Source organism: Fomitopsis serialis (assembly GCF_022376445.1).
Source record: "Fomitopsis serialis strain Sig1Antser10 chromosome Unknown B0H18scaffold_201, whole genome shotgun sequence".
Taxonomy (NCBI): domain Eukaryota; kingdom Fungi; phylum Basidiomycota; class Agaricomycetes; order Polyporales; family Fomitopsidaceae; genus Fomitopsis; species Fomitopsis serialis.
The window spans coordinates 35,382-59,002 of NW_025955161.1; the positions used below are offsets into that span (position 1 = coordinate 35,382).

At 52.4% G+C, this 23,621-nt stretch overlaps 8 protein-coding genes across 8 annotated transcripts; 3 read left to right on the forward strand and 5 right to left on the reverse strand.

The window, feature by feature from the left end:
* Positions 1-2,983: 2,983 nt before the first annotated feature.
* B0H18DRAFT_960553 (uncharacterized protein) lies at positions 2,984-4,139 on the reverse strand (the record flags this gene model as incomplete). Its single annotated transcript, XM_048042966.1, has 7 exons — positions 2,984-3,171; positions 3,197-3,234; positions 3,270-3,391; positions 3,464-3,642; positions 3,698-3,777; positions 3,813-3,931; positions 3,969-4,139. The coding sequence occupies 7 exons, from the start codon at positions 4,137-4,139 to the stop codon at positions 2,984-2,986; spliced, it is 897 nt and encodes a 298-aa protein (XP_047885839.1).
* Positions 4,140-4,567: 428 nt separating this feature from the next.
* On the forward strand, positions 4,568-5,205 carry B0H18DRAFT_960554 (uncharacterized protein; the record flags this gene model as incomplete). The annotated part of the gene is made up of 2 exons (XM_048042967.1): positions 4,568-4,729; positions 4,759-5,205. 2 exons carry the CDS (start codon positions 4,568-4,570, stop codon positions 5,203-5,205), a joined length of 609 nt encoding a protein of 202 aa, XP_047885840.1.
* Positions 5,206-5,634: 429 nt separating this feature from the next.
* Positions 5,635-8,600, forward strand: B0H18DRAFT_960555 (uncharacterized protein; the record flags this gene model as incomplete). Its single annotated transcript, XM_048042968.1, has 10 exons — positions 5,635-5,760; positions 5,821-6,279; positions 6,336-6,474; positions 6,527-6,887; positions 7,200-7,338; positions 7,393-7,578; positions 7,649-7,891; positions 7,980-8,019; positions 8,055-8,084; positions 8,137-8,600. The coding sequence occupies 10 exons, from the start codon at positions 5,635-5,637 to the stop codon at positions 8,598-8,600; spliced, it is 2,187 nt and encodes a 728-aa protein (XP_047885841.1).
* Positions 8,601-10,265: 1,665 nt separating this feature from the next.
* Positions 10,266-15,290, reverse strand: B0H18DRAFT_960557 (uncharacterized protein; the record flags this gene model as incomplete). Its single annotated transcript, XM_048042969.1, has 19 exons — positions 10,266-10,312; positions 10,375-10,452; positions 10,511-10,528; positions 10,586-10,817; positions 10,875-11,280; positions 11,519-11,621; positions 12,034-12,307; positions 12,358-12,611; positions 12,764-12,828; positions 13,015-13,120; positions 13,183-13,261; positions 13,300-13,339; positions 13,417-13,553; positions 13,600-13,646; positions 13,709-13,798; positions 14,156-14,269; positions 14,452-14,559; positions 14,704-14,993; positions 15,043-15,290. The coding sequence occupies 19 exons, from the start codon at positions 15,288-15,290 to the stop codon at positions 10,266-10,268; spliced, it is 2,736 nt and encodes a 911-aa protein (XP_047885842.1).
* A 656-nt stretch (positions 15,291-15,946) lies between these two features.
* Positions 15,947-17,253, reverse strand: B0H18DRAFT_888734 (DHS-like NAD/FAD-binding domain-containing protein; the record flags this gene model as incomplete). The annotated part of the gene is made up of 3 exons (XM_048041243.1): positions 15,947-16,524; positions 16,577-17,051; positions 17,110-17,253. 3 exons carry the CDS (start codon positions 17,251-17,253, stop codon positions 15,947-15,949), a joined length of 1,197 nt encoding a protein of 398 aa, XP_047885843.1.
* Positions 17,254-17,781: 528 nt separating this feature from the next.
* On the forward strand, positions 17,782-18,470 carry B0H18DRAFT_1126511 (uncharacterized protein; the record flags this gene model as incomplete). Its single annotated transcript, XM_048035170.1, has 4 exons — positions 17,782-17,898; positions 17,940-17,950; positions 18,010-18,047; positions 18,097-18,470. The coding sequence occupies 4 exons, from the start codon at positions 17,782-17,784 to the stop codon at positions 18,468-18,470; spliced, it is 540 nt and encodes a 179-aa protein (XP_047885844.1).
* A 1,138-nt stretch (positions 18,471-19,608) lies between these two features.
* B0H18DRAFT_960561 (uncharacterized protein) lies at positions 19,609-20,592 on the reverse strand (the record flags this gene model as incomplete). Its single annotated transcript, XM_048042970.1, has 2 exons — positions 19,609-20,307; positions 20,359-20,592. The coding sequence occupies 2 exons, from the start codon at positions 20,590-20,592 to the stop codon at positions 19,609-19,611; spliced, it is 933 nt and encodes a 310-aa protein (XP_047885845.1).
* Positions 20,593-21,725: 1,133 nt separating this feature from the next.
* B0H18DRAFT_960562 (uncharacterized protein) lies at positions 21,726-23,368 on the reverse strand (the record flags this gene model as incomplete). The annotated part of the gene is made up of 5 exons (XM_048042971.1): positions 21,726-22,486; positions 22,548-22,686; positions 22,748-22,837; positions 22,889-23,173; positions 23,222-23,368. The coding sequence occupies 5 exons, from the start codon at positions 23,366-23,368 to the stop codon at positions 21,726-21,728; spliced, it is 1,422 nt and encodes a 473-aa protein (XP_047885846.1).
* Between the last annotated feature and the right edge of the window lie 253 nt (positions 23,369-23,621).

Sequence of the window (23,621 nt, forward strand, 5' to 3'; positions counted from 1 at the left end):
AACAGTTCACCGATGAAGTATGTATCAAATGAACCCATCGGCCATGCTACGGTGTCGCAGCACCAGATACGAGGGAGCTCTTGTTCCTATGATCCTCAGCTACGATCAAGAGCCCAATACAACTGCGATGAACAGACGTTCAAGTTGTGTAGACGCCTCCTCCGTGCTCGAGCCGAACGTTCAGAATGCCGAGAGCCTCCACAGTCTTGATGCGTTATTTGGCTGGTTTCTGGGGCCCATTCCTACCCTTTAGATTTTCTCGGATAGGCTTGGGGCAATGTGACCGCGGATTGACCTCATCTGAAGGCGATGCACCAACACCTGCTTCTTCCATTACATGCATCAAATACATACAACACGTTATATTGCATAGACTTACCGTCTTGGAAATCATACGCACCTCACCTGGCATGGCCACTTGCTCGTCAATATCATGCGTGAGAACGCTTGTCTCTGCGGGAACGCATGCCAATTGTGGCCCGTACTTACAGCCCGTCTCTGTTGATTCATCCACGGCACACGCGATGATGGAGACACGCTGTCGCTTACACCTGAGGCCTGGTCGAGAGATCGTAGATTATTCAATGACAGGTGACACGTGGAGCGGTCGCCAGGCATTTTCAAACAGTGACGACCATCGAATGGGTGTGTCATATGGAGCGGGAGAGCGTGCGACAGTTGAATTTGCGACATATCCTATGCATAGACTCTCTTGCATATGCATGATCATAGTGCTGTACCTGATTCAGTTCCGGTTGCTGATGACGCGCTCGCAAACTTACAAGAATGCCCTTGCAACCAGAAAATAGTAATACTGACTGGGGATACGTCATGTTACCCTCTATGCACACGATCCACGCGGCGACGTACAGATGTGGTGGGAAGCCCAGTTCACCACCATTCAGTCCATGGATGCTGTATTTGGGACTCGGATGACATCATGATTCCGAAACGACGATTTAGACACAAGAACGTGCATGCGTGGGCGGCGCCTACACTTTGTGATTCTTCCCGACTTGAAACGTCTCTGGAACAGATGTAGTGCCCTCCATCGTCGCACGGAGTGTCGCAAGCGATTTGGCCCGGGACTTCAGTACCCGGATCCGAGCCTTGATGATCCGCAGCTCCTGTGCAGCGGCGTGATGCAGCCGAGAGGCATCGTGAATGTCGAGAGGCGTTGTCGTATTGCAGCGCTGCCCGATCGGCGTTCCGGATATATTGATCTCTTGCTGATATGCCGTCCCTGTTTTGTGAGCTAGTAGTATGACTCTTCGATCGGGGGTTCTAACGCGGTTCGTTTGAAGCCTTGTAGTATGATTCACAAGATCTTGATTCAGACCTAGCCGGGCTCTGTCCAGTGTGGAAGCGGCCCGAACCGAGCCGTCATCCTTGACTGTGTCTGCGGCGTATGTCCGCGCCTGCAGAAGCTGCTTCCCGAATCGGGCCACTGGGAAGTCAACGTTCGTTCGGCCTATAGATTCTGTACACGAAATCGGCCTACTGTCCATGATTTGCGACGTATATACTCACCTCCGTGTCCACCAGAACCCGCCAGCGCCGTCCAATCACAGCGGCGCTGATTGTCGATGCATGGCTGACACGAATGCGCCGATGGCCGAACAGTGCACGGACGGTCTGTCGGCGACGTCGCACAGTTGTCGCACTGCGCCTTAGCTGTGGGTGAATGATTCTCGTCAATATGAATATTCCAGCACTGACCTCCTGTCCCTCCGGGGGTGTATATACTTTTGTATCGACACTTGTATCGAATTCCTTGTCCGTCGCTTTCGTTCTACAAACAATCGACTCCCGTTTTCTTGTCATCGTCTGCCGTGGGCTAGGTAGAACTCCGTATGGAGGACCAATCTTAGCAGGTGTCCCGTCTGGTGCCAGTATCTGTGTTGGTCGCCACGTACGAGCGTCTTGAACGCCCTCGTCACGGCCATGAGATTTCTGTACAAGACGACGAAGCTGAGCGATCGCATCGGTACATCGGAAAGAGATACATACTATCGCACGGGACTTCGACAAAACCCCAAGTACGGTGGCCAACGCAGGGAATGCCCCGCTCACCCATTCCATGTATTGTGGAGACGCCATTTCTTGAACCCTTTCCAACACTTCCGCAATGCTTTTCTCGAACAGCCCGCCGTTCTCTGTGGGTGGCTCGTTTATGTGCATATCGCAGTATTCCTTCTAATCATGCATCTACAACCGCTCTTACATCATCACCTTGTTGAATAGACTTACATATGCCTGGTGGAATGCCGTCGTCCAGCTTTGCAGCGCGTTCTCACCCTCCGGGACCGGATGCTCGCTGAGATATCGAAGGAGTGTTACACTCGCTGGCAACATTCCCTCGGACGACATGTTGAGGGATCGCAGACAAATGGACAGTGAGAGAGGAAGATGACAGCCGCGTCCACAATCGTGGGAGGCAGGGTCCTATGGGTGTAAGCAGGCGCAGATCATCGATTCCTGTTTCAAGGAATGAAATGGGATGCACAGCACTATTCATAGGCGCCCGTTTGTGGCGTCGCGCCATTCCCTATCTCAGTTCCACCGTGTACATTGTCATGACTCGCGGTGAGGTAACAATATGAAGTTTTCACACTCAGTTTTGTTTGTTGAACGTGCTCGCCAAGAATATTCATCTGCTCCCAAATTTGTCCCATACTAAGATACCACGTAGGTAGGTGCGACAAACTCGTAATGTCATTCCCGTCAATATCAGACATCGCGGCTTAGGCAGGTTCAGACGACATCAATGACTTTGCCAACCATCGCTCAACACGAATAACATACGGTATATATTGATCATACAAACGGAGCGGCGACGTCTTGTTCAATAACGTTCCTCACGAGCGATATACTTGGTAGTTTCTTGACACTGGCATGTCGTGCATTGATTACATTTGATCACACCTTTCGCCATATCGCACGTCAGAGGTTCAACAGACAATGTGGCCCACATGTGCAACGTTTAAAGAAGATCGGTACCTGCGAACTCCTTCAACGCTGCAATGAACTCCTCTAGCGACGTTTGCTCTTGGGTCAGCACTGCGATTCGCGCTTCGACACGCCGTAGCTCCTCTCCTGCGGCACGGCGAAGCGCAATGCGCTCTACCGTATTTCTGCACCGTGCTCGTGTGGCTGAATCCTGCTTTCCTTCTACACATTCGGGGCGCAGACTCACTGTCCCATGTTGCTGAGCTTGTTGGTTTCCAATTTAGCCTGACGAAATGTTTGTAGACAAAGCCATGACTTACCTTGACCTTGGGCGATAGGCATCCCAGACCACAAACACGTCCGTCGCCCATCCATGCAGGACTGGCACACCGATGACCATTTCGGTACGCTGCACCGCCAGGTCTTTCCCAGTGCAATGCAACTGTCGCACTGGCGAAGTCAGTCGTTCAGCGATACGGTTAAAATGCTCTCTGAGTCCGCCGTGAAGACATACCTGATTTCCCGCGTCCGAAGCTTCGGTTCCGTCCTTCAAAGGCCCGACCACGAGATTTGTCAGCTTGGCGGATACTCCGTCAGAATCACAAAGCGCTGGGGTAGAGGCTTGTATGTCCTGATTGCGCCCGACTTCAGGTCTGACATTGTTTGGATTGCAGTCAGCCTGCAAGCCGACGCCTTGGAATGCGATGTTAGAGATGCTAAAGAACATATGTCGCCTGGTCCGACTTACTGTCGCGTTCTCTCTGACAAGGAATATTAGCCATACTATGCACGTGGACACGTTCTAACAGCAACCACCTTTTCCCTTCGCTGAAGAAGTGGATCCATTTTCTTGTCTAATTCACGCAAAGTATCTCCGAGTTCCCCTTGCGTCTAGTTTGGTTCCTACGCCGTTCACATCGACCCTCAGCCTGGCTTTGTCGTAGTCTTTAGGCTTTCCACCCCGCGTTAACCTATTGTCATTCTATTATCATGTATCGTGTTGGTGTTCGAAGACTTACGGAGGCTTCTTCCTGTCCAATCGCCCACCAGAGGTCGTTCTTCCCAGTCGACACTGTGTTCTTCTCCAAGCAGCCAAAGTACGTGTCAAGGGTGATTGACAGTCGAGCGATGTTAACTCCCGACAATACGGTAAGGATGAAAGTGGAAGGGAGCGACTCAGTCGACAACATGCAGTGCGACCAGAAATCCACACGCGCACGCCACTTCAGTTTACCGAAGGTACCGTGATCCGTGGGAGTCGATTGATGCCCTGCGCGCTTTGGCTAAATTCTTGGGAAGCTAGCACGTGGCAGGTAGATGGGGAATCAATTAGGTACACCGAACAACGGGATGGATGGAATCAATCAGTCCTGTTCGTGCGCTTTCAACGTCGCTGTCTCTCGCCTGTAACGTGAAAGGCTCCAGATATATGTCGATACTTGGAAGTAAATCGCCTCTCGATCTATACATAGACTGGTTACGTGGCGATCCCATTCCCATCGAGGACGATAATTCCCTGCAAGCATGGACAATCAGATTCACCGAGGTCAGCGTAAGTCGGTTAATTTGCGTACAGAGTGTGTCAAAGACTGAAAGGATGTAGCTCGCGTATCGTGACATGCGCGGAGGAAAGACCCAAGGCGAAGACCGAATCAGACTCAGAGCAGCGGTAAATCACGTATGGGATACGTTGGAACAGAGGGGAACCGAAGGTTATTTCATGTGGATGCTGCAAGCGTATCCATGGATGGCTGAGGAGATCCAGAAGCGGAAGCAAGAGGTGCGTTCCGACGAGATTGATTGACGAAGTGGGCATTCATGTCAAATATTAGAGAGAGGGTGGTGAGGACACTGCACATCGATAATCCAGACTACACATTTGTTTACGAAGGTGTCTCAGCGGACGTAAACCTGGATGATGTCCGACTTCCAGACACCGCAGTTACTCTTGGATCTCCCATCAATACGACAGCCATTGCTCAGTGGCGCAGTAGGGAGATTGCGACATCGACAATCGCGACGTCGACAATCGCGACAACCACAATCGCGCCAACCACAGTCGCGACACCGTTTGACGATACACAGACCAGGGACCAGCCCGACGACACTTTGGTATATCACGCAGCTGGACAGCAGTTGCGCTACATCAAAGCGCGCATCGCAGTGCTAAGCGATCAGCAGAAGTCATTGGAAGAATACATTGAGGCTTTGCAGAGATTCGCAAGAGCCTCTGACCGCGGCAGGTACCCTGGTTGAAAGGAGGGCAGCCATGCGTTGTCCTGGTTGAAGTGCGTTTGGAATCGCCTTCTGAAAGGGGCGCCCTGGGACGGATTTGACAACTACATTCTTCGAATACATGTATCCATGGGTGATCGCTGCTGCGGCAGGAATTGCGATAAAGGATCATAGAATTCATGGATCAGATATTCACAACGACGCATATATGTTGATCCAAGGGATTCTTGGTCATACCCATTGTCGCGACAATTGCTTCGTTAGGACCGGGCACGTGATCTAAAGTAGCATTGTCGCCACGACAAGCGCCTATCGACCGAGCGCCCATCATTGGAAGTCACACGATCAAGATCACACCACGAGATTCTGGGTCGACTTGAGTGATGCGATCTGGAATGGCGGGTGACGCGACGCGAACTGGGCGCTCTTATTTTTTGCCGTCTCTGGCTCATGGCCATGGACCTCCCCAAGTCAGCAGCACCTGCCACAAGGCTTACCGAATTCATATCTCGATTCCCAGCGCCAGAAGATGACACGCAGATGCCGCGGTGGGTAGATAAATTCAACGACGTGCTGGTAAGCAAGTCCAGATCAGATTCACAACTGATATGACACGACCTAAATTACACTGGGTAGATACTCTACAAATCGAGAACAAGGAACGACCCATGGGATGAAGCGACCTGGAACGCTGTGCAGAAAGTGCTCGACAACGTCGCAGACAGAATCGCTGGCGAGCTGCAAACGTGGGTGATGGCGAACTTTCCGGAACTTGCCGCTGCTGTTGAGCGTCGAGAGGAGGAATACGGGCGCACCTTCTCAGCTGTCCACACAGCTCGACCATTAGCAGAGGAAACGGACAGCCCGGTATCGCCGCGGAACGATACGAGCAATGTAAAAGACGGAGATCATACAACTTCGCCATCGAATGTGCCGGACATCAACACCAGTTCTTGGTCACTGGCAGGCGCACGATCGCACATGCATGATCAGACCGTTGACGAGAGACTCGAAAGGCACAGCCGGATTACCAGCGAGGGGAACATCGACGAGATGGTGAGTAGTGCCTACGGTGCGTATGAGCGCAAGAAGAAGGTAAGCATCTTGATGATGCCGTGACGCTCTATGGCTACTGATCACCATGACTCAAGTGTGACCGCTGTCTCCGCAAGTGGGGAATCAAGATTCACTGCCACCTTGAGGAAGGTAGTGTTACGTGCGAGAAATGTCGGTATGACGGGCGAACATGTATGTGGGACGGCTTCTCCCTGTCCGATGAGTACTACAAAGGTGAGACACCCTCTATTCGACCTTCTCAGCCCTGATATATATACGATGACAGGGAAGGCAAGGCCGAAGCTATCCTTCTCCGGCGTCAACGCATTCGCGGAGCACAGACGTTCCGTCGAAATGCAGACCCCATTTACTGCGATGGTGCATGAGCGCGCAGTTGCGCCAACTCCAGCAGAGGTCGTACCGAGCTTGGAAGATCGCAACGAGGAGGGCGATGTTCCTACAGCTACTCTCCCTCATTATGCGCCGCAGTCGGATGGAAGCCCCGACGAGGATGATGACGCTGCTATCCTTCGTAGTGTCACTGAGGAGGAGCTCAGCTCGATTAGGGGAGAAATAGCGACAGAGGAGGAGAAGGCGACAGAAATACGATTCATCATATCGCAGCTGGGCAGGCCTGTCGAAAAATCGTAATGCGAGAGTTGGACATTATGTGATAGTTACTTTGAACATTGTCGATGTTCAATCGCTGGACCAATAAACTAAGCTACCGTAACCGATCTGACAAACTGTGACTTTCACTCAATGGGATGACCTGTAGCCATTCTATCGACACACACGTGCCCAGCGGGCGGTTAAGCCGACCATGTCCACGACGGCGCCTAACAACGCCGCTGTCGCATTGTTGTCCGCAAAAGGAATAGCCGAGCCATGCGAATAGCCGAGCCATGCTCTTATTCCCAAGCTTCAAGTCGCTTGTCACCGTCTCATCTTGCTTACAGCTTCATCTCTGCGAGCGTCAGAATGTCGGGTCCTCGACTGAGTCCGACGGAAACAGTCCTTCGTTTCCTCCGGGAGAATCCTGTGCCAGAGCCTGGGATTCCGCTCGGCCATTGGTCAGCGGCTTACGACGAGGTTCTGGTAAGCTTCTGTTGGTTTCCGATCGCTCGTAGAATGACAATCGTCAATTTCTAGAAGGCCTACTATTCGCACTTCGAGCAGGGAATCCCTGTCGAGCATGAGCCAGTCCTGGAAGAGGCTTGCACGCAGGCGATGATGAAGGTATATGAGCGATCATCCCCTGAATTCCTCGCCTGGTTGAAGAGGTCACACCCATCGCATACGGCGTTAGCAGCAAATGAAGGGTCACAGGGACAAGTGGTATGTGCATCTTATTTGCGCGACTTAGCCCCCACCATGGCATTGAACTATTGAACTTCTTGTGAATCAGACACGAAACGGCTCATCGAGCACCGGGAGCGTAAGAAAACTCGGCTTAGCTACGCCACAACCCATAATGGCACCCAATGGAGCGCCCGCCAAGGTCGGTCCGCCAAAGGGTGCTCGGCGACGCACTGTATCGGCGACTCCAGTCACAGCCGACTCCGTCGTGTCGAGGAAATCATCAAAGCGAAAAGCTTCTGAGCTGGATTACGACATTGTCACAAACGGCGTGATGCGCTTCCGTTATCCAGTATGTACATCCCGTCCCACCCCATTCACATAGTTCTGAACGGTGAGGATGCGACAGTGCGACAATTGCGTTCAATCACCAAAGCAAGCTCCGTGCAGCGCCCATCCTGGAGCTCCCGCGTGTCAACAGTGCGTGGAAAATTACCTGCTATGTGAGTGGACAGGTCTTCTGGTGCCGAGTGTCGATAGGGAACGTGAGTACTTCGGTTCGAGGAATGTCGAATCATACATAAGGCCCATCCACAGCCACAACCGACACACGCATCATGTCGGCGAAGAGGCCGAGAGTAGAGGAGGAGAAGGCACCACTCCCGTCGCTAGAACGGAAAACTCACCTTATGCGTACCCCGCGTGCGGATATAGTCGCTTCCGAGCGCACTCAAGCCTTGGCATACCCAATCACAGCCAAAGCGCAACCGGTAGCTGTGAAGGCAGAGATCCACAGTGGTACCAAGAATGACCTTTCGTCGGCCGAGGACGGCGGCTACAATCCGATTTCTCCCGTCGTACACGAAAACATGCAGGCTCCATCGCACGCCGGCGCGTCCACCACTGCACAACATGCTCCCAACTCGCGTACGCACGGCGTTAACGATGTGGAGAGGGTGTATCACATTGCGGAGGAAGAACTGAAACACGTCAACGCCCGAATCCAGGTACTTCGCTGGCAGGCCCAAGCCCTCGAGACGCATCTGGCCAGGATGGATTGATAGAGATGGAACACAAATGTTTGAAGGGGTCGCACGGCCCCAACCCCCTCACTAAACGAGTGCCATTTCTGTCACGTTGTCTCTTCCATAGCCTGGGTTCCTCAGTGGAGAATACAGCGAAATATGAGTCGCTTTAGGAGGTACAACACCGAAGGAATTTGAATTAAACATTGCTGGACCATCGCAGGGAGCTTCTACCAGTCCCCAGGGGATCTAAAATATTGTTTACACGAGTATGTCGGGATACCCTCAAAGGTTCCATCGTGCTATTCGGGAAATCGTGACTTCCGAGAGTATACGCGGTATGGCTTGAAAAAAAGTCTACTTCATTCGACATGTCAGGTCAGATTACACATGATCTTCTCGGTAGTGGCTGTAGTGTGTCATGCAATTATGGGACACATAAGTGCATGAGGGCTAGGTGCGGATCGGCTGAGCATACTAAATTTCCCGTTGTGAATTCACGGCCACCGCGGAAGTCGGGGGTATACCTCGGATATAACTCCTCTCTTGTCGGTCTCGGACTTGACAAGGTCCTTGTTATGGCTTCCCCACAGATCTGGCGCGCCCTTGACACGAGTTCTCTTGAACAGCTGCTTGGATGTGATTCCGGGACGGCCCGCAGCCTTCGTGCTCACCTCTGTAGTCATACTCGACTCACCGCTGTGGTTTTTGAAGTAACGCCTCACGGCTTGCTCACGCGATTGTCTCAGTGCCACGCTACACCACCCCACGCATTCTTCCTGTCGTGTGTGCAGTGTCGTGTTCGGTCCTAATTTGTCAGCGAGATATTTCTCTTCGCGCATTTAGTCTCCTGCAATTGCGCTACTTCTTCCGTGGCGTCTGTCGGTGGACGTGTTTACGACGGTCTTGCCGCCTAGAAAGCATAGTAGGTAACTAATTTCAGCGTGATCGTGGAGTTCTCTCTGTCAGATACTGAGCTTCTATGTATGTTGGTAGACATCATATATATGACGGCGCTAGGTCACCAAAGAGGCCGGTGAATTGAGTGCCTTCATCGCTGTGGAAACATATGACGACGGTGAGAAGGAGACACCTAGGGCCAATAACGACCATTATGTACAGGGGTGTCCAAAATTTACGTGGAGCTAGAGCTATGTCTGATAATCGTAGCAAACTTGTACTAATGGATTACACTACATTGAGTACCCGGTAGCATTCAAGTTGATCCTCGTGTTGGAACACGACAATCCGTGCGTCACCCTACATCGGCCGGCCGTCTACTATACCCGCATGTACATACTAGCTGCCATTCATATCCGCTAAGTATGCAGTTAGAGCGCATACTGAGGTTATTATTCGTGGCTGTAGTAGCCGGACAACGTGTTCTTTCGCAATGCTGTTACAATCCTTAGTATGCGACGCAACCTTAATTGATGGCGCACATAAAGGCGTGAATTACTAGGGCAATGTAGCGAACGTTGTGTATCAAGGTCAGGAATTTTGGAAAATCGACAGTTGGCTTGTCTGGAGAAATGATCCATGCCCGCATCTTCAAATCACGCAACGACGAATTTCATGTGATACAGTGACAATTCAATGATCATGTGTGATAGTCACGCTCCAGTTCATCTATATACACCACTACTAGTAGTTTGTCAAAATGTCTCGATTCGACATCGTAGAACAACTATGAACATGACTCTAGTCACTGAAATCGTCGGATATATCGCCCATGGCCTGGTCGTCATCTAGTGCATTGGGATGTCCATGTCTGCACACAACGAAGCGACAACACTATTACTGGACATACCACTGTATTCGTCGTCATTTCGTAGCCGGAGAGGTCCATTGACCAAAAGAGTGATGAGACCGACGGGGTCATTGAAGTCTGACGACTGGTTAGCATGACAGCTTGCAGGCGAAATGTAGAGTCGAAGTCAACGTACAGGCAACGCGATTGTTCACTGCAAGGACATCGAGATGTCAGTATGAAAGGGGGCGCAACGCAGAGCATAACATACGCATCCAAAAGATAGCAATCGCGGAACAGGATTCTTCATATTCAACATGTCCAGCACCACTTCTGATGCGGCGTGGCGTGAGTTCTTTGTAGTCGCAAAGGAAATCCTTGAGGGTGTGAATGTCGGGAGGAATAATCGCATCAGCGGTGATCCATTGAAACAGAGCGAGGAGCAGGTGAGGAAACTCCTCTTCCTTTTCCGACCGCCTGAGAGACAGAAGCCACGGAGGCGTCTGGGTGGGTCAGTGAGTGATGCGGTGATAAACTTCGACGTGTACGTCATTACTCACAAGGATGTGGCATCGTACAAATTGCTCGTAGCTCCTCCATTTGAGCGGGCTGTTGTATGAGGACCAAAGCAGGCGGTCAATGCATAGTAGAGCCTCATCATCCCAAGCATATGGAGCAGGAGGACAATCACTGAAGAACTTTGCATTGTTCAGGATCTCGTTGCGTGGGCGGATAGCGTCACGACCAATGGGCGATAAATTGAATACATGGAGACGAAGGTCGCGAATGGAGGATTGGCCCACCATTGAAGGGGTTCGTCGGAGGGTGATGGAAGCAAAAGATGAAGGGAGGTAGGCCGTGCGCAGGTGTCGTAGTCCAGGGATAAAACGGAGAACGATGTCGGAAGTTATACTATTAGTAGACTTAGCAGCTGGCGCAGAGAGCGACAGATCTTCCATCGCATGCCTGCGCCCCAATTGGCGTATCTCTCATACTCATCGGCGATCAAGCCATCCCGGGCCGAACGCGTCGTCCATCAGAACGTGGAACTTTGGAAGGCTCAGTTGCACATCGCAACGTTCCGTGGACCCAAGCGCTGGAGCCGATATTTGCCCGATCATTGCATGAATACATTGTGCACACCTACTGGATAAGCGGCGTTGACAGATAATTGAATGCACTCATCATCAAGCCTAAGGTTCACATGATACTGGCTCCACGTCGATAACTGTCGAGTTCTGCGACATTGCAAGCCAACGTCGATAACAGCTCGCGACAGAGGGAATATTGGCCTCCTGACGCATCGTCTGCGATCGATGTATCCAAATAACACTGGTGCAACTGTGTATGCCAGCCCCTCACCAGCGTGAACATGATTCTTCATAGTGTTTTCTCAAGGCATTATGCTGTACCTAGCGTGATATTGACGACCTAAATCGTAGCCACCGCATCAGCGAGCGAGCCATACACAAGCAATAGACACCCCCTTTGTATTCGCCATATGTTGCTCCACATCTACCCGTGCTTGACAACCCTGTGGCACAACTGCATTATCGAAGGAATGTTTCATGCGGCATGCTCCATTACTCCCACCTTCGACTGCACACGGTAGGGCCTAAGTACCATGTCTGTATGTATATATTGATGCGACGTTATCTACGGCGCACCCTTCCCTGGGTTCAGTTAGATTAGCCGTCGCGTTATGTCGTAGATACGTACCTAATACTCGCAACTGCGTGCGAACCGCGGCGAATTGAGTGGAGGATACGGCGACGTCGGAATCGAGTATTCTCGCCTGCCCCCCGGTAACAGCCTGCTTCCACTGCGCGACGGTAAAGAATTGGCCAAGATCGGAAACCCAGACATGACTTGCGACGGCTCCGAACGAGTCGTTCTGTCGCAGAGGGAGTCGGAAGGGAATGGTGTAACTGTGGCCGGGAACCGCAATGTCGGGGCGGCCCCAATCAACTGCGCGCCAGGCGGTTGCGTCGCACTACCTAAAATCTTGTATGACGTGGAGATGTAATTAGAAAGACAACGCACAAGTTTCAGATTGAGACTGCTTGTGAGAGGAGCGACCCAAAAACCTGCAATATGTCCCGACTTTAACACGTCGATTTTGCTGACCACTGCAGGTCGCCATTTGCGTGTATTTGCTCCGTGGTAGGCCGCCGAGAACTTGTTGTCGGTAGGCCGAATCCAGACAAGGCAGCGCGGTATGCGGGGCGACATGAGGGTGGATGAGGTACGATGAGACGTGGTCGTCCGACAGTCGGAGACGGTCGACAAACCGTGACCTACTGATTGTATCAAAAGGTCCAGGTAAGAGGGAATTTCAGGCAGCGTAAAAGCGAAGGTTATGTTACCTGAGAGTGTTTGAAGACCCGTTGGCAGATTTGAGTGGTATGCGACACTGTATGACTGTCGCAGGAATAGCGCGACAACACACATTTGTCGTGGTTTGCTCCCGACGTTTGCGCTGTTTCAATGCTATATGAGGATTGTTGGTATTCTCTTTGAGAATGTGAATCAATAGTCATTTATCTCAACTGCGACAACAAACTGGTCCGTGTCGGTTGGTGTCGCTGTAATGTACGCACACGAATGTCGTAGGCCACTCCCGACAGGCACAGTGTCTCCAGCTGGCTATGCTCCATAAATTGCCAAGGGGTGACAAACACCTCTTAGCAAACAGCGCACCTGCTTCTGTGTGTCCGCTCGAACACTCTGACGTCCGACCCTAACCTCAGCTTCGGGTCTCTATGTGGATTCGACATCACGTCGCGCCAAGTGGAGACGTATCGGGCTGTGTAGGAACGGGTGCATTAAAAATTAATCCTTTACTCCACCAGATATCCTCATACCTACTTTGACTGGTTACAGGGCCATCGCGAAGTGGAATCCACCCGACATGGGCAGTGTTACATGTCGCCGGCTGCGTTACGTACTGTCGCAGCCCAATTCACGCGACAATTAGTCGCCGACCATCCATGCATGAAGCCCTTTCCGTAAAATGGTGCTACCACTGGTATTTATATGAGATCATTGTCGATAATCTATTCAGAATACTGCGAGATGTCGACCGGTATGATTAATGACTACAGTGTCTCCAGAATGGACTGCACGCCTGACATGCGGTTAATCGCAACCGGCTTGTCTTCTGCGACTGCGAGACCTGTGTTTTGTTTGGATAGTACATCAATCTCTACACTTGACGCAATTGGCCAAAGACCTTCTGTCTATGCACGAATGACGTAACCGTGTGCTTGACACGTCATCTAATACCTCTGCTCGCTCATCTCCGACCTCGGTTCCTGCACCACCAGACGGTACTATAACGAAACATTTGTGGTCTCACCTTATTCGGAGTAAGTAGGAGACATGCAGCATGTACGGCGTGCAGAATAGTACCACCTGCGCAGCTCATTCCTTGGGGGAGAAGAGAACCGCACAGATAGAATTCTGAACTTGACGCTGGCACGCACTGCCAATGAGCTTCATAGTCATGGGACGGAGAAACGATGATATCACTTGTCGCTGTTGGTCTATAGCTTGCTCTGAATAGGCATGGCATTGTGCTGCTCATACCTGGTCATAAAATGTGGATGGTGCGTTTGGGAAACACCAGTACATTCCTTGTATTCAGTTGCGCCCTGAGCACTTGGCGTGCAGAACAGCGGTTAGTTCGAGCTACGCATCGTTGACACGACACGACTTGCGTCACGTTAGAATACAAGAATAGGGAAAGGTGCGGTAAAGGGAACATCATCGTAATGCAATGATTGTACTTCATAGCATCACCGTCACCCCCAATTTCTTGCTCCTCAGCCTAAGCTCTCACCTTGAGCTCTTCGCTCGTCGTAAATACTTCGCGCATTATGAGTGTAAGATATTCCCTGATTGTTTCCCGAGTATGCTGAGCCCTTCAATTCAAAGTTGATGGCGAGACTACCGTCTGCAACACCGCTTGTCGTCTAAGGTCCGATACTGGAACCACAGTAACTCAAACGACGACTGCAATGGACGCCGGAAGAAGTACATCGCACACTGCGCCGATGTCTACCTATCCGCACTGCCCGAGACGCAAACACAAATATGGAGGCATGAAGCGTAGTCCGCCCGTATTGCAGGACGTACTGTCTTCATCACGCTCAGCGCTTCCATCTGCAAGCCCTGCCGTGATGTGCGTACCGAGTTGTTCATACATCAAGCGCAAGCCCATTTTTCGCGTGACAGTGATTAATCCTGCCTTTTCGGAACGCACAGACAGTCTACATTGCGCACGCGAACGCTCAAATGGTCAGCTGGCAGGACAAAAATAGCCTGACATACGTCGTTGATTTTGGCGTTGTTTAATATTGACGTTGCATCTCACTTGCCCGTACGTACGTCGATGCTGCTGTTGTTGAGATGTTTGCCAGGTCGTCCGACAGGCTATCTGGCAGAGCACCTGAGGGGCCCGTGCACCGTCTGGACCACGTCGTCCGTCGCATGCGCAGACGCGCTTGACGAGCCCGACAATCCAAGACCGCTCGTGAAAGAAAACCGAGCTACTTCGCTCATCATTCTCACGACTAGCACCGGTCGCCACGACTGCCGTCTCTGAACTGGCTCCCGGAAAGGTCTTTCCACGGAGGCCTTGTCCACCACTCTGCATGCTCGGGCTTCGCTGTCTCCGACTACCAATGCGCGACAATTTCTGAACGCGACTATCTTGTGACGTCTGACGGTGAGGCCTGGCGTGTCAAGCATGTCGCAGCCATGTGAGTCGTCTGCTCGAAGATGTCGCGACGCCGGGTCGTAATAGGCAGGACGCTGAATGAGATTGGGCTCATTTCATCTTGCAGCACGTCCTTGACATCCTCGAAGAACCAGTTCGTGCATTCTGCGCTCCAGCGTACGCTCTCTCTAGCAATCAAGGCTCGTGGCCCCGCTTCCCTGCAGAGCGGCTTATCATAAGGCCTCGACACCACCATAGCTGGCTACAACCACGTTTACTCGCAGGCGACACGGGTGAGCGCTCCGCACGCTGCTCAGTGTGCGCTTAGGTTAGTTAGGTGATCAGCGATTGAAGTTATAGACAGGGATTTCCATTTGTTCTCGTTGTATTATTGCTCCCTCAATGCGTATCATTTTGCAGTCCTCTGGAGTGTGCATTCCTCCCTTAATATACGACAGAGTACATAGTCTGCGCGCGACATATACATGTAAACAGCGCGGGGTCCGGTTGGGCATCATGCCTCCAAGCGTGTTCGGCGTCCGACATCCCTCCGCGGCTTCTGTCGTGCATCCAAGACAGCTTCTACGACCATGCTCGGCTTCCTAGCTTGCGCCGTCTTGCTCGGAAGATTCCGTATAGGTTTCGTTTCCCCCAAGTCGAAGTTGTCGAGAGCGTCTCGACGACTGGGATTGGTCGTATTATTGCCGAAGGCCATGCCTCTGTCTTCGTAGGTAGCAGGATCTGCGCATGCATCCCTCTTCTTTGATGGACTGCAATTCTCATTGTAATGAGAATCGGTCTTACGTCGCTTGCTGGGGGAGAGCGGTGGTGGCGGAGGCAAAGGAGGGAGCCAAGAGAGATCGTCCACTGGCGGCACGTTTTGCTTCCCTGCTACTTTCTTCTTGTCGCCAGCTAGCGTGGAGATTGACCGTGAGTCTTCTCCATCAATGCGGCCGCCAATGACATACCTTTTGACTTCATGCCGTCGAAAGTGTTCGTGATCTCCTTCGTAACCTTGAACATCCCTGCAGTCTCCACATCGCCCGCTGTAGTGAGCTTCTTCTGCACCTCCCAGTCGGAGGGCCACATCCTCTTCCACTCCTCTACGACCGTTTCTGCCCACTTATCTGTCTCACCCACAATGTGGTAGTCGATGATGCCATCCCACTCGCTGCTCGGAGCTGTCTTGTTCACGAAGATGACCTTTCCGGCGAAGGCTTTGGTGTTCTTCTGCGATGACGTGGAAGCTACGGCGGGAGATGGCGCGGACTCGTGTACGATTTTTGCGAAGTCTCGAACGAGTTTCTTGAAGCCGTGCACCTTGAGCGAGGTGCCCATGATGATCAGCATGTCGGGCTTCCGCGTCATATCCGCGGATTGCATGCTGGCGATGTCGTCTCCGAGAGGGTGGGGTTCGTTGTAAAGAACGATAGCTGGTCGTAGGGTGCCAACTTTGAGGGGACGGGCTGAGCGCGCGACGCGATCTATCGCTGTTTATCTACGTGAGTCTATGAGAGCCACACAACGGAATACTTAACTCACAGCGTGTGACACACTCGGGGCAATCAGGTGCCGCACCAGTGTCAAATGTATTCATATATTCCAGATTGCACGGGAAGTCCGCACTGCAGAATGTACAGCGGACGCGATGGATATCGCCATGTAGTTGGACGTTGCGCACATCCCGAACTTTGATCTTCGTCTTTCCCTTGCCATCGTTCTTCACGTGGTTGCTCGAGCTGCCAAGAAGGCCAGCCTTCTCCTCGAGCGCGTCAATGTTCTGCGTATATGAGCGCAGCAGTTTGCGTTTGGTATCGAGGGTCTTGAGGAATCGGTGCGTAGGTGACGGGGACGCGTTGTTGATGGATCGTTTGAGTTGCGAGATGAAGGTATAGAAGACGGACGTTGAGATTGGGTCGCGGAAGAGCGACGCGTCGAAGAGGTCGCGACCCTTCAAAACGATGCCAGGATATTGTTGTTTGACAAGTGCATATAGTCCGTCGGACGACCGGAAGTCCTGTACGTACGCGCTTGGAGTCAACGTACATGAAGAGAATACGTTAGATAACGCGTACCGGAATACCGCATGAGCATGAAATCCCGGCGCCGGTCACAACCAGGATCTTCTTGCATTTCGCGACTGAGAGTGAGAGGTTGGAGAGGGAGCGCCGCATAGAGACGTCGGACGAGCATTCATCGAGGTCGAGTGTAATAGGCATCACTGAAGATGTACCTCCGCGGTAGCACTTGGTTGGAGGGAGGAGGGAGGAGGGACGCGGTAGGATGCGGTCATTGAAGCGCTGTGGCAGCCGTAGCTAAGCGAAGCGATGTCGATCTTGCTCAACGCGTCGAGATCGCCAAGCGTCTCAAAGGGGTGCGGTGAACGGTTACGACGGACTCTCCGCTTTACCTCTGGAGTAGCAAGCGTTACGGACGAGAAGAGAAGGAGCTGGAGGACATGGCAAGTAGGGCTGCCAGACAAGGTAAGCTACCCCGTCTTACCAGTGCACCCACTGTCTGCCAAATATACCCCCCAAACCGCCATCCTTCCCCTCTCTTAGCATCTCCCTCGGTACGGGAGGACTTTGCAGACCGACGACGTATGCTGAAGCTGCCACGTCATATCGTTCTTAGCCCTGGAGTCGCTGCCAAAAGAGGCCCATGGCCTGGTGCCCCGTCTTCCTCGCGCTGGGCTCTGGAAATTCCTCCAACATGCCGCACCAGGAATTCCCGAGGAACGCGACAACATGGACAGCCGTAACAAGGTCACCGCGTACAAGCGGGTTGTACAGGGGCTCCAGCTCGAGCCAGCCGCTGAGGAGCTAGCCGGGAGCCCACCCCCTCTGGCGAGCTTGAGCACACTGGTATGATTCCTGTAAGCAAGAGTCCACTGGGGACGACCCAGAAGAGCGCGATGTAGGTGACTTCGAGAGAGCGCGGCTCGCATGCGCCTGTTGACGACCAGAAGCACATAGCGGCCCCGGTGAACAACAAGCCACCGAACGCGACTCGGGTGAAAATGAGCGCGACCTCCAACATGGCTGTCTCAACATAAGGCTCAGTGCACCTACGACAAGACCACGACGCCGATGAACGCGATGGAGACGAGCGCGACCGGGACGAACACGTCGAGGTCGCGCATGGCCAGCACAAGTGCAGCAAGAAGGAGCTCGCCGACCACATGCCAGACTTGGGCAACGCTGCAGAATGCACCAACGACCAGCAAGAGCCCGGGAAGCAAGATTCCGCCGGGGAGGTACCAGGAAATGAGGAGCTTGTTGAAAACAAGTCCAGGATGCACGAGCTCACACAGGACGTCCAGTTCAGCAAGACTTCGACGAAGCAGGAGCCCGCCAGGCATCAGCCTGCCAAACGCAAGGACGACGAGGACGACCCCGCCGAGCAAGGGCCCATCGAGGACGACCCTTGTGAGTAAACGCGAACATTAATCTAGTATAGATAGGCAGCCGCGGGTCAGCAGGATCAAACCAAACGTCACCGAGTGCAGAATAATTTTGACGCGGCCAATTAGGATGACAGCAACGTAGCGCGAACCAGGGCGTCCAGGACGAGGTTGTGAGCATGTACAGAGCACGAATGACTTAGACAAGCACCAACACCCTGACTACGAGCAGGCGTATAACGAGAAAGCATCGAATTACGTTGACCAGTGTACAATGAGATACGATCGTATACTGATGTGTAACAGCATAATAATCTGAATCAGTCAGTACTTTCGACACGCGTCGCGCGCCATGTCGCGCCTCACTGCCGCCCAAGTCATCGCCCTCCGGAAAGAAGTCTCGAAATCGACTTTAACCCGATAGTCTCACCGTCGCTCAGCAGCGATAAAGATTGACTACGAGATGATCCTTGGGAAAATAGATACCGAGCAACGTCCAAGCGCGCGACACAGAAGCGATGGCACCAGTATCATGCCTTTTGGGACGATGAATTCGAGGCTGGCCATTCGAACGTCGGACGCCCTCCGCTAGTGTGTAGCCAATCTCGCTAAGAAAAGCATTCCTGCTGTAATCACCTGGTCCACGTTGAATGACAACCGTGAATGACCCCTCTCCGTCATCGCCTGTGCTGTATTGTTTGCGATTGATGTAGTGATACCATCTCACCCCAATAACCGTTGTATCGGTGAGTGTACTAGCAATGGTTTCTATGCATTTGTACATTGTTTATGGATATGACACGCATATCCCTCCAACAGAGATGCAATTACCCTTTGATGTTTGCCGCTTCCGACTGAGCGTTAGTGTACGCTGATGGGGTGACCCCTTGTCAGGCAGCGTCGAACACATGTTTATACGTGAGAAATGTGCAAGACCAGCCCGTAATGCGCATGTATGCTGCAGGAATGAAGCAATACAAACGTGCGACAGACATAAAGGCGATATAGCATGGGCGAGGCGACACGATACGATCAACGTGGCACAACAACCGACAAATCAATTGCCTATAGGAGGGTACCACAGTTAGTCAACAATTTCATCACGATAAATCTCATCGAGGGAATGCTTACGTTTATAACCGCCACAACATTCGTTATATGCGCTCCGCCCTCAAGGCGCACGACGAAGCCCCGACGAGCCCCGAGACGAGAGGATGCGACTCGGGCCCGCTTGACGCTCTAGACGACTCTGTCGGGGTGCGGCTTCGCCGCGCCGTTCACGCGCGCGAGCCGCCGTCATCTTCTTGATCCGATCCCTGTTTGCGGCTATGTCCTCGCGATAAAAGGACGTCACTCCATTGATCTTGGCTATCTCCTCAGCGACTTTGGCCTGCTGCTCTTCGCCGAGCGACCGCTGTTTCTCGCGCAATATGAGGATCTTCTCGTTGGCCTCCATCCACATTTCCTGATAGAGTCGGATCAGTTTCTTCACGACGTCGACATCGCCGTGGTCGCGTTTCATTCCATTCCCCGACTTCAGCTTGTCCTTTCCACCCAGATCCGTACGCCTTCCATCCACATCACCTCCACATCGCACCTCACCATCCCCCTTATTGCTAACCTTCCCATTGCTGCCCATCCCGTTGTCACCAACCGACCCGGTCGTAGCCAACACCCACGAGCGCGATCCGGGCCAGCGACTTTTGCCGTTTTCGAGGAGCTCAGGCCAATTGACCTCGACCCAGCTTCGCGCGTCGTCGCTGCACAACTCACTCATCACCAGTTCCGACAACTGGTTGAGTCGGCGAGTGATCCAATTCGCCTCGACAATACATCCGAGTGCGATTCCGTGATGGGTCCCATACCCGTTCTGTCCACATAAAGTAAGGCCATCAATTATGTTAAGTAGCGCCTCACGTACCAGCAGTCCCCGCAGCGATTCAACGATGTTCACGTCGATTTTCAGATTCCTGCGCTCCTGAGTTTCTGCCAAGCGAAAGTAGCACTCGATCATCGCGATCATCGAGTCGTCAGACGACTGTTTGCCTGTAGCTGGCGCCATTGAAATCGGGAGGGCGTGGCGAATAAAAGCAAGAGTTGAGTCGTATCGGTAGAAGGTGAGAGGATGGAAGGTCCACGTATGCGCCTTGTACATTCTCGCGTAGTGTGTGTCTCGTGACAATCGTATCAATCACGCGTATCGCTTCTGGCAGCATGAGGATTGATATAGTTATGGCGGCGTTCCGATGCATCCCACCGGCTCAGGCATTGTCAAGTAAAAACCGTGTTCTGAGTCCCGTATCGCTCACAACAACTAATGATACATTTATGGGTCGAAATCCCGTCCACTGTTATGAGACATCGCTGCAAAAAAGATGTGTTTAATATTTGCTGCTTTTGATACGAGTTTGCTGGACGAACGTGTGAGCACGCCCATTATTTGTGTGGGTCTTCCGACACCGCTCGGAACCACGACGAATACAAAGACCTCGTCCAACCGAAGCCTACCTTCCGACTCTTGTTTTACCCATCCTACCCTTTCTTGAACAGGTTAATTGTACTGGAGAGATGCACCCCCAGACTTATTGGCGCGTGCGACACCAGAACGCCTCAGCTAGAATGCGCTTGCCGACGATCAAGATCAAGATGAGGCCGGTCTCTCAACTCTGCATCGGAGGCGTGCCCGACAAAGACAAGAACGTACTGCAGGGTGTGTCGGAGACATTATTTCTTCACATAGCCGCTTTCATACATAACGTAGCTTGACACTATGCAATTTGACCAACGACGCTCCCGACAAGAAAGCGACGAAACTGGCAATGACTTTACCGACAAGTCGGAGGCTGGGCCTTCGCATCACAACCGGAGGCGTCGCCAATATCTAGCGAAGTTCTAACCGTCCATGCTGTATACCCCCGCTTGGATATGCTCGAGCATAGAACACATTCCTGTTATACTTGTTCTATATATGCATTTCACACCCACTCGCCGACTTCGCTCATTCCCCATTGTTTGAGATCAGTGTAGCGAGGCGGTCGTTTCTTACTGTCATACAATATTACTACATCCTCTATTACATTCCACGACGTCGAAGCCGAACCCCAGACGGGGTAGAGAAAATGCGACGCCAGACCATAATACACACATTCATAACACTGTCGACCGACCTATCATAAGACTGGGACACAGTACGATCAGCTATCAATGAGAATATGAATTCCAGGGTAACTCACATACTTCCTCCGAGCGCGTGCCTTGGTTGATGGAGGATAATAACACCGATGAATATCACGGCGAGGAGCCCTGCTGGTGACTAGGCCCGGCCTCGGCCATTTGTGCCTGCTGCAGCTCTCGCAAACGTGTCTTGTTTGCCTTTAGCTGGGCATCTAACCAGATACGGTGCTTCTGCAACTTCTCCATCTTCTTTGCGACCTTCGCCCTCTCCGCTTCACAGAGCTTGATTACCTTCCCAATGAATATAATCGGATGGTCACCGGCGGCCTCGCCTGCGCTATCCGACGCATCATCGAGTTCCCCCCGCCGTTCGTTTCCGCCATCGATGTTGACATTGTGAATACTCGCCGCGTCTGAGGGTCTCTGCGAGGGTTCACGTTGGATGTGGCCATCGGATACGGGATTCGACGGCCTAGAAGCCCTTCGGTCGGCGTTGGTAGCGGGAGCGGCAGCCGTCGCGCGCGTAGGCCTCTTCTGTGTAGCGTTGGAGGGCTTCTCGACGTCGTATCTTCCCCGCTTTCGAGGAGGCGCCTCCTCAGGGGTCTCCGAACGCTCATCCATCAGTCTCCCATTCTTCGCCCCCCTGGTCTTGGTCGCTGTGTCCAGAGCGGTTTCGCTCAATTTCGCGGCCGACGGTTGTCGCAGTGCACGGGATCGAGTTTCGCGCTGAACCAGTGTTGTTTCCTCAACAACGGAAGCCGTGGTTTTGGCAGGACGTTCTTGCTCCAGCACTTGGGTGACACTCGCTGCTTTCCTTTTGCCCTTCTTAACGGTCGAAGAGGCATCGTCATCGGGCGTCACGAGCGTCGCTGCGTCTGTGAACAGAACATTCTCAGTTGACTGCTTGGGCTGTCGATCACCGTGATCCACACTTACTCTTGTTCTGTGTCCCATTAAGCGAGTAGCCCTGGAAGTAGCATCCCTTGCCGGCTTTTCTGCACGTCCCGCATGTCCCGCTATCTTGGTCTACCACGCACTCCCGCACTGCCCTTGTTGCAGACCTACAGTAGTCGCACTGCAAATTGCATTGGCACAGTCAGTGAAAAGTGATTTTCTAGACGTATTCGCAGCAATACCTTCTTGAGCCGCTTCCTACATTCCTCCGCCTTGGCTCTCACCACATCCTTTGCCGATTCCACCACGCGATTCTCCAGCGTATCCGTTTCCTAAGCGAGCGACTCGTCAGCATCCATCTCATAGTCATCGACGGCACCTACGTCTTCGTCGCCTGCCTTCTGACCTCCTTCGTCATTGTCCCCACGGCCACTCAATGGTTCCTCCGCGTCTTGAAGGTTTTTTCCGCGACTCTCGAGGCCCCTTCCTGGCCAGTGACTCTGGCCCGCTATCAGAAGCTCCGGCCACTCGGCTTTTACCCAATATCGTGCGACCTTGTTAAAGGTCCTGTTCTTCACGCGGCCCGCGAGCTTGCTCAACTCAACCGTGATCCATGTCGGCTCCGCCCGTTTTCTAGAGTATACCCCATACTCAATGCCGTATGTGCGCTGTCAAGGCATAAGAATACAGTCAACCACTCGAATGTCGCGACATACCAACCACCGACGCGTCTGTTCAACAAGCGTCTTCGCATTATCAAATATCTTCAGGTCGGCCTCACTTCCACGCTCAAACCACCATTCCAAGGCACCCACTGTACCGGCATCCGACGGAGGACTCCCAATGATTGACGGTTTCGACATTCGATCGACAGATACGCGACAATGTAAGGTTAGGTTAGGGAGACGGGAGATAGCAGTGAAGCCACAACGCTCAAGGTAACACGTGCTTGTTATACTTGCACGCAATCTCACCGATCAGTGGCCCAATCAAGAATCGTGAGACATTTACAAGCCACACTCTGATCTCCAGTTTCGACCTTCACAGAGATCGACCGAAAGCTGTCGTATCACTTGCAAAGGATGCAGGGCGTCGTTCTGTATCGCACTGTGTAAT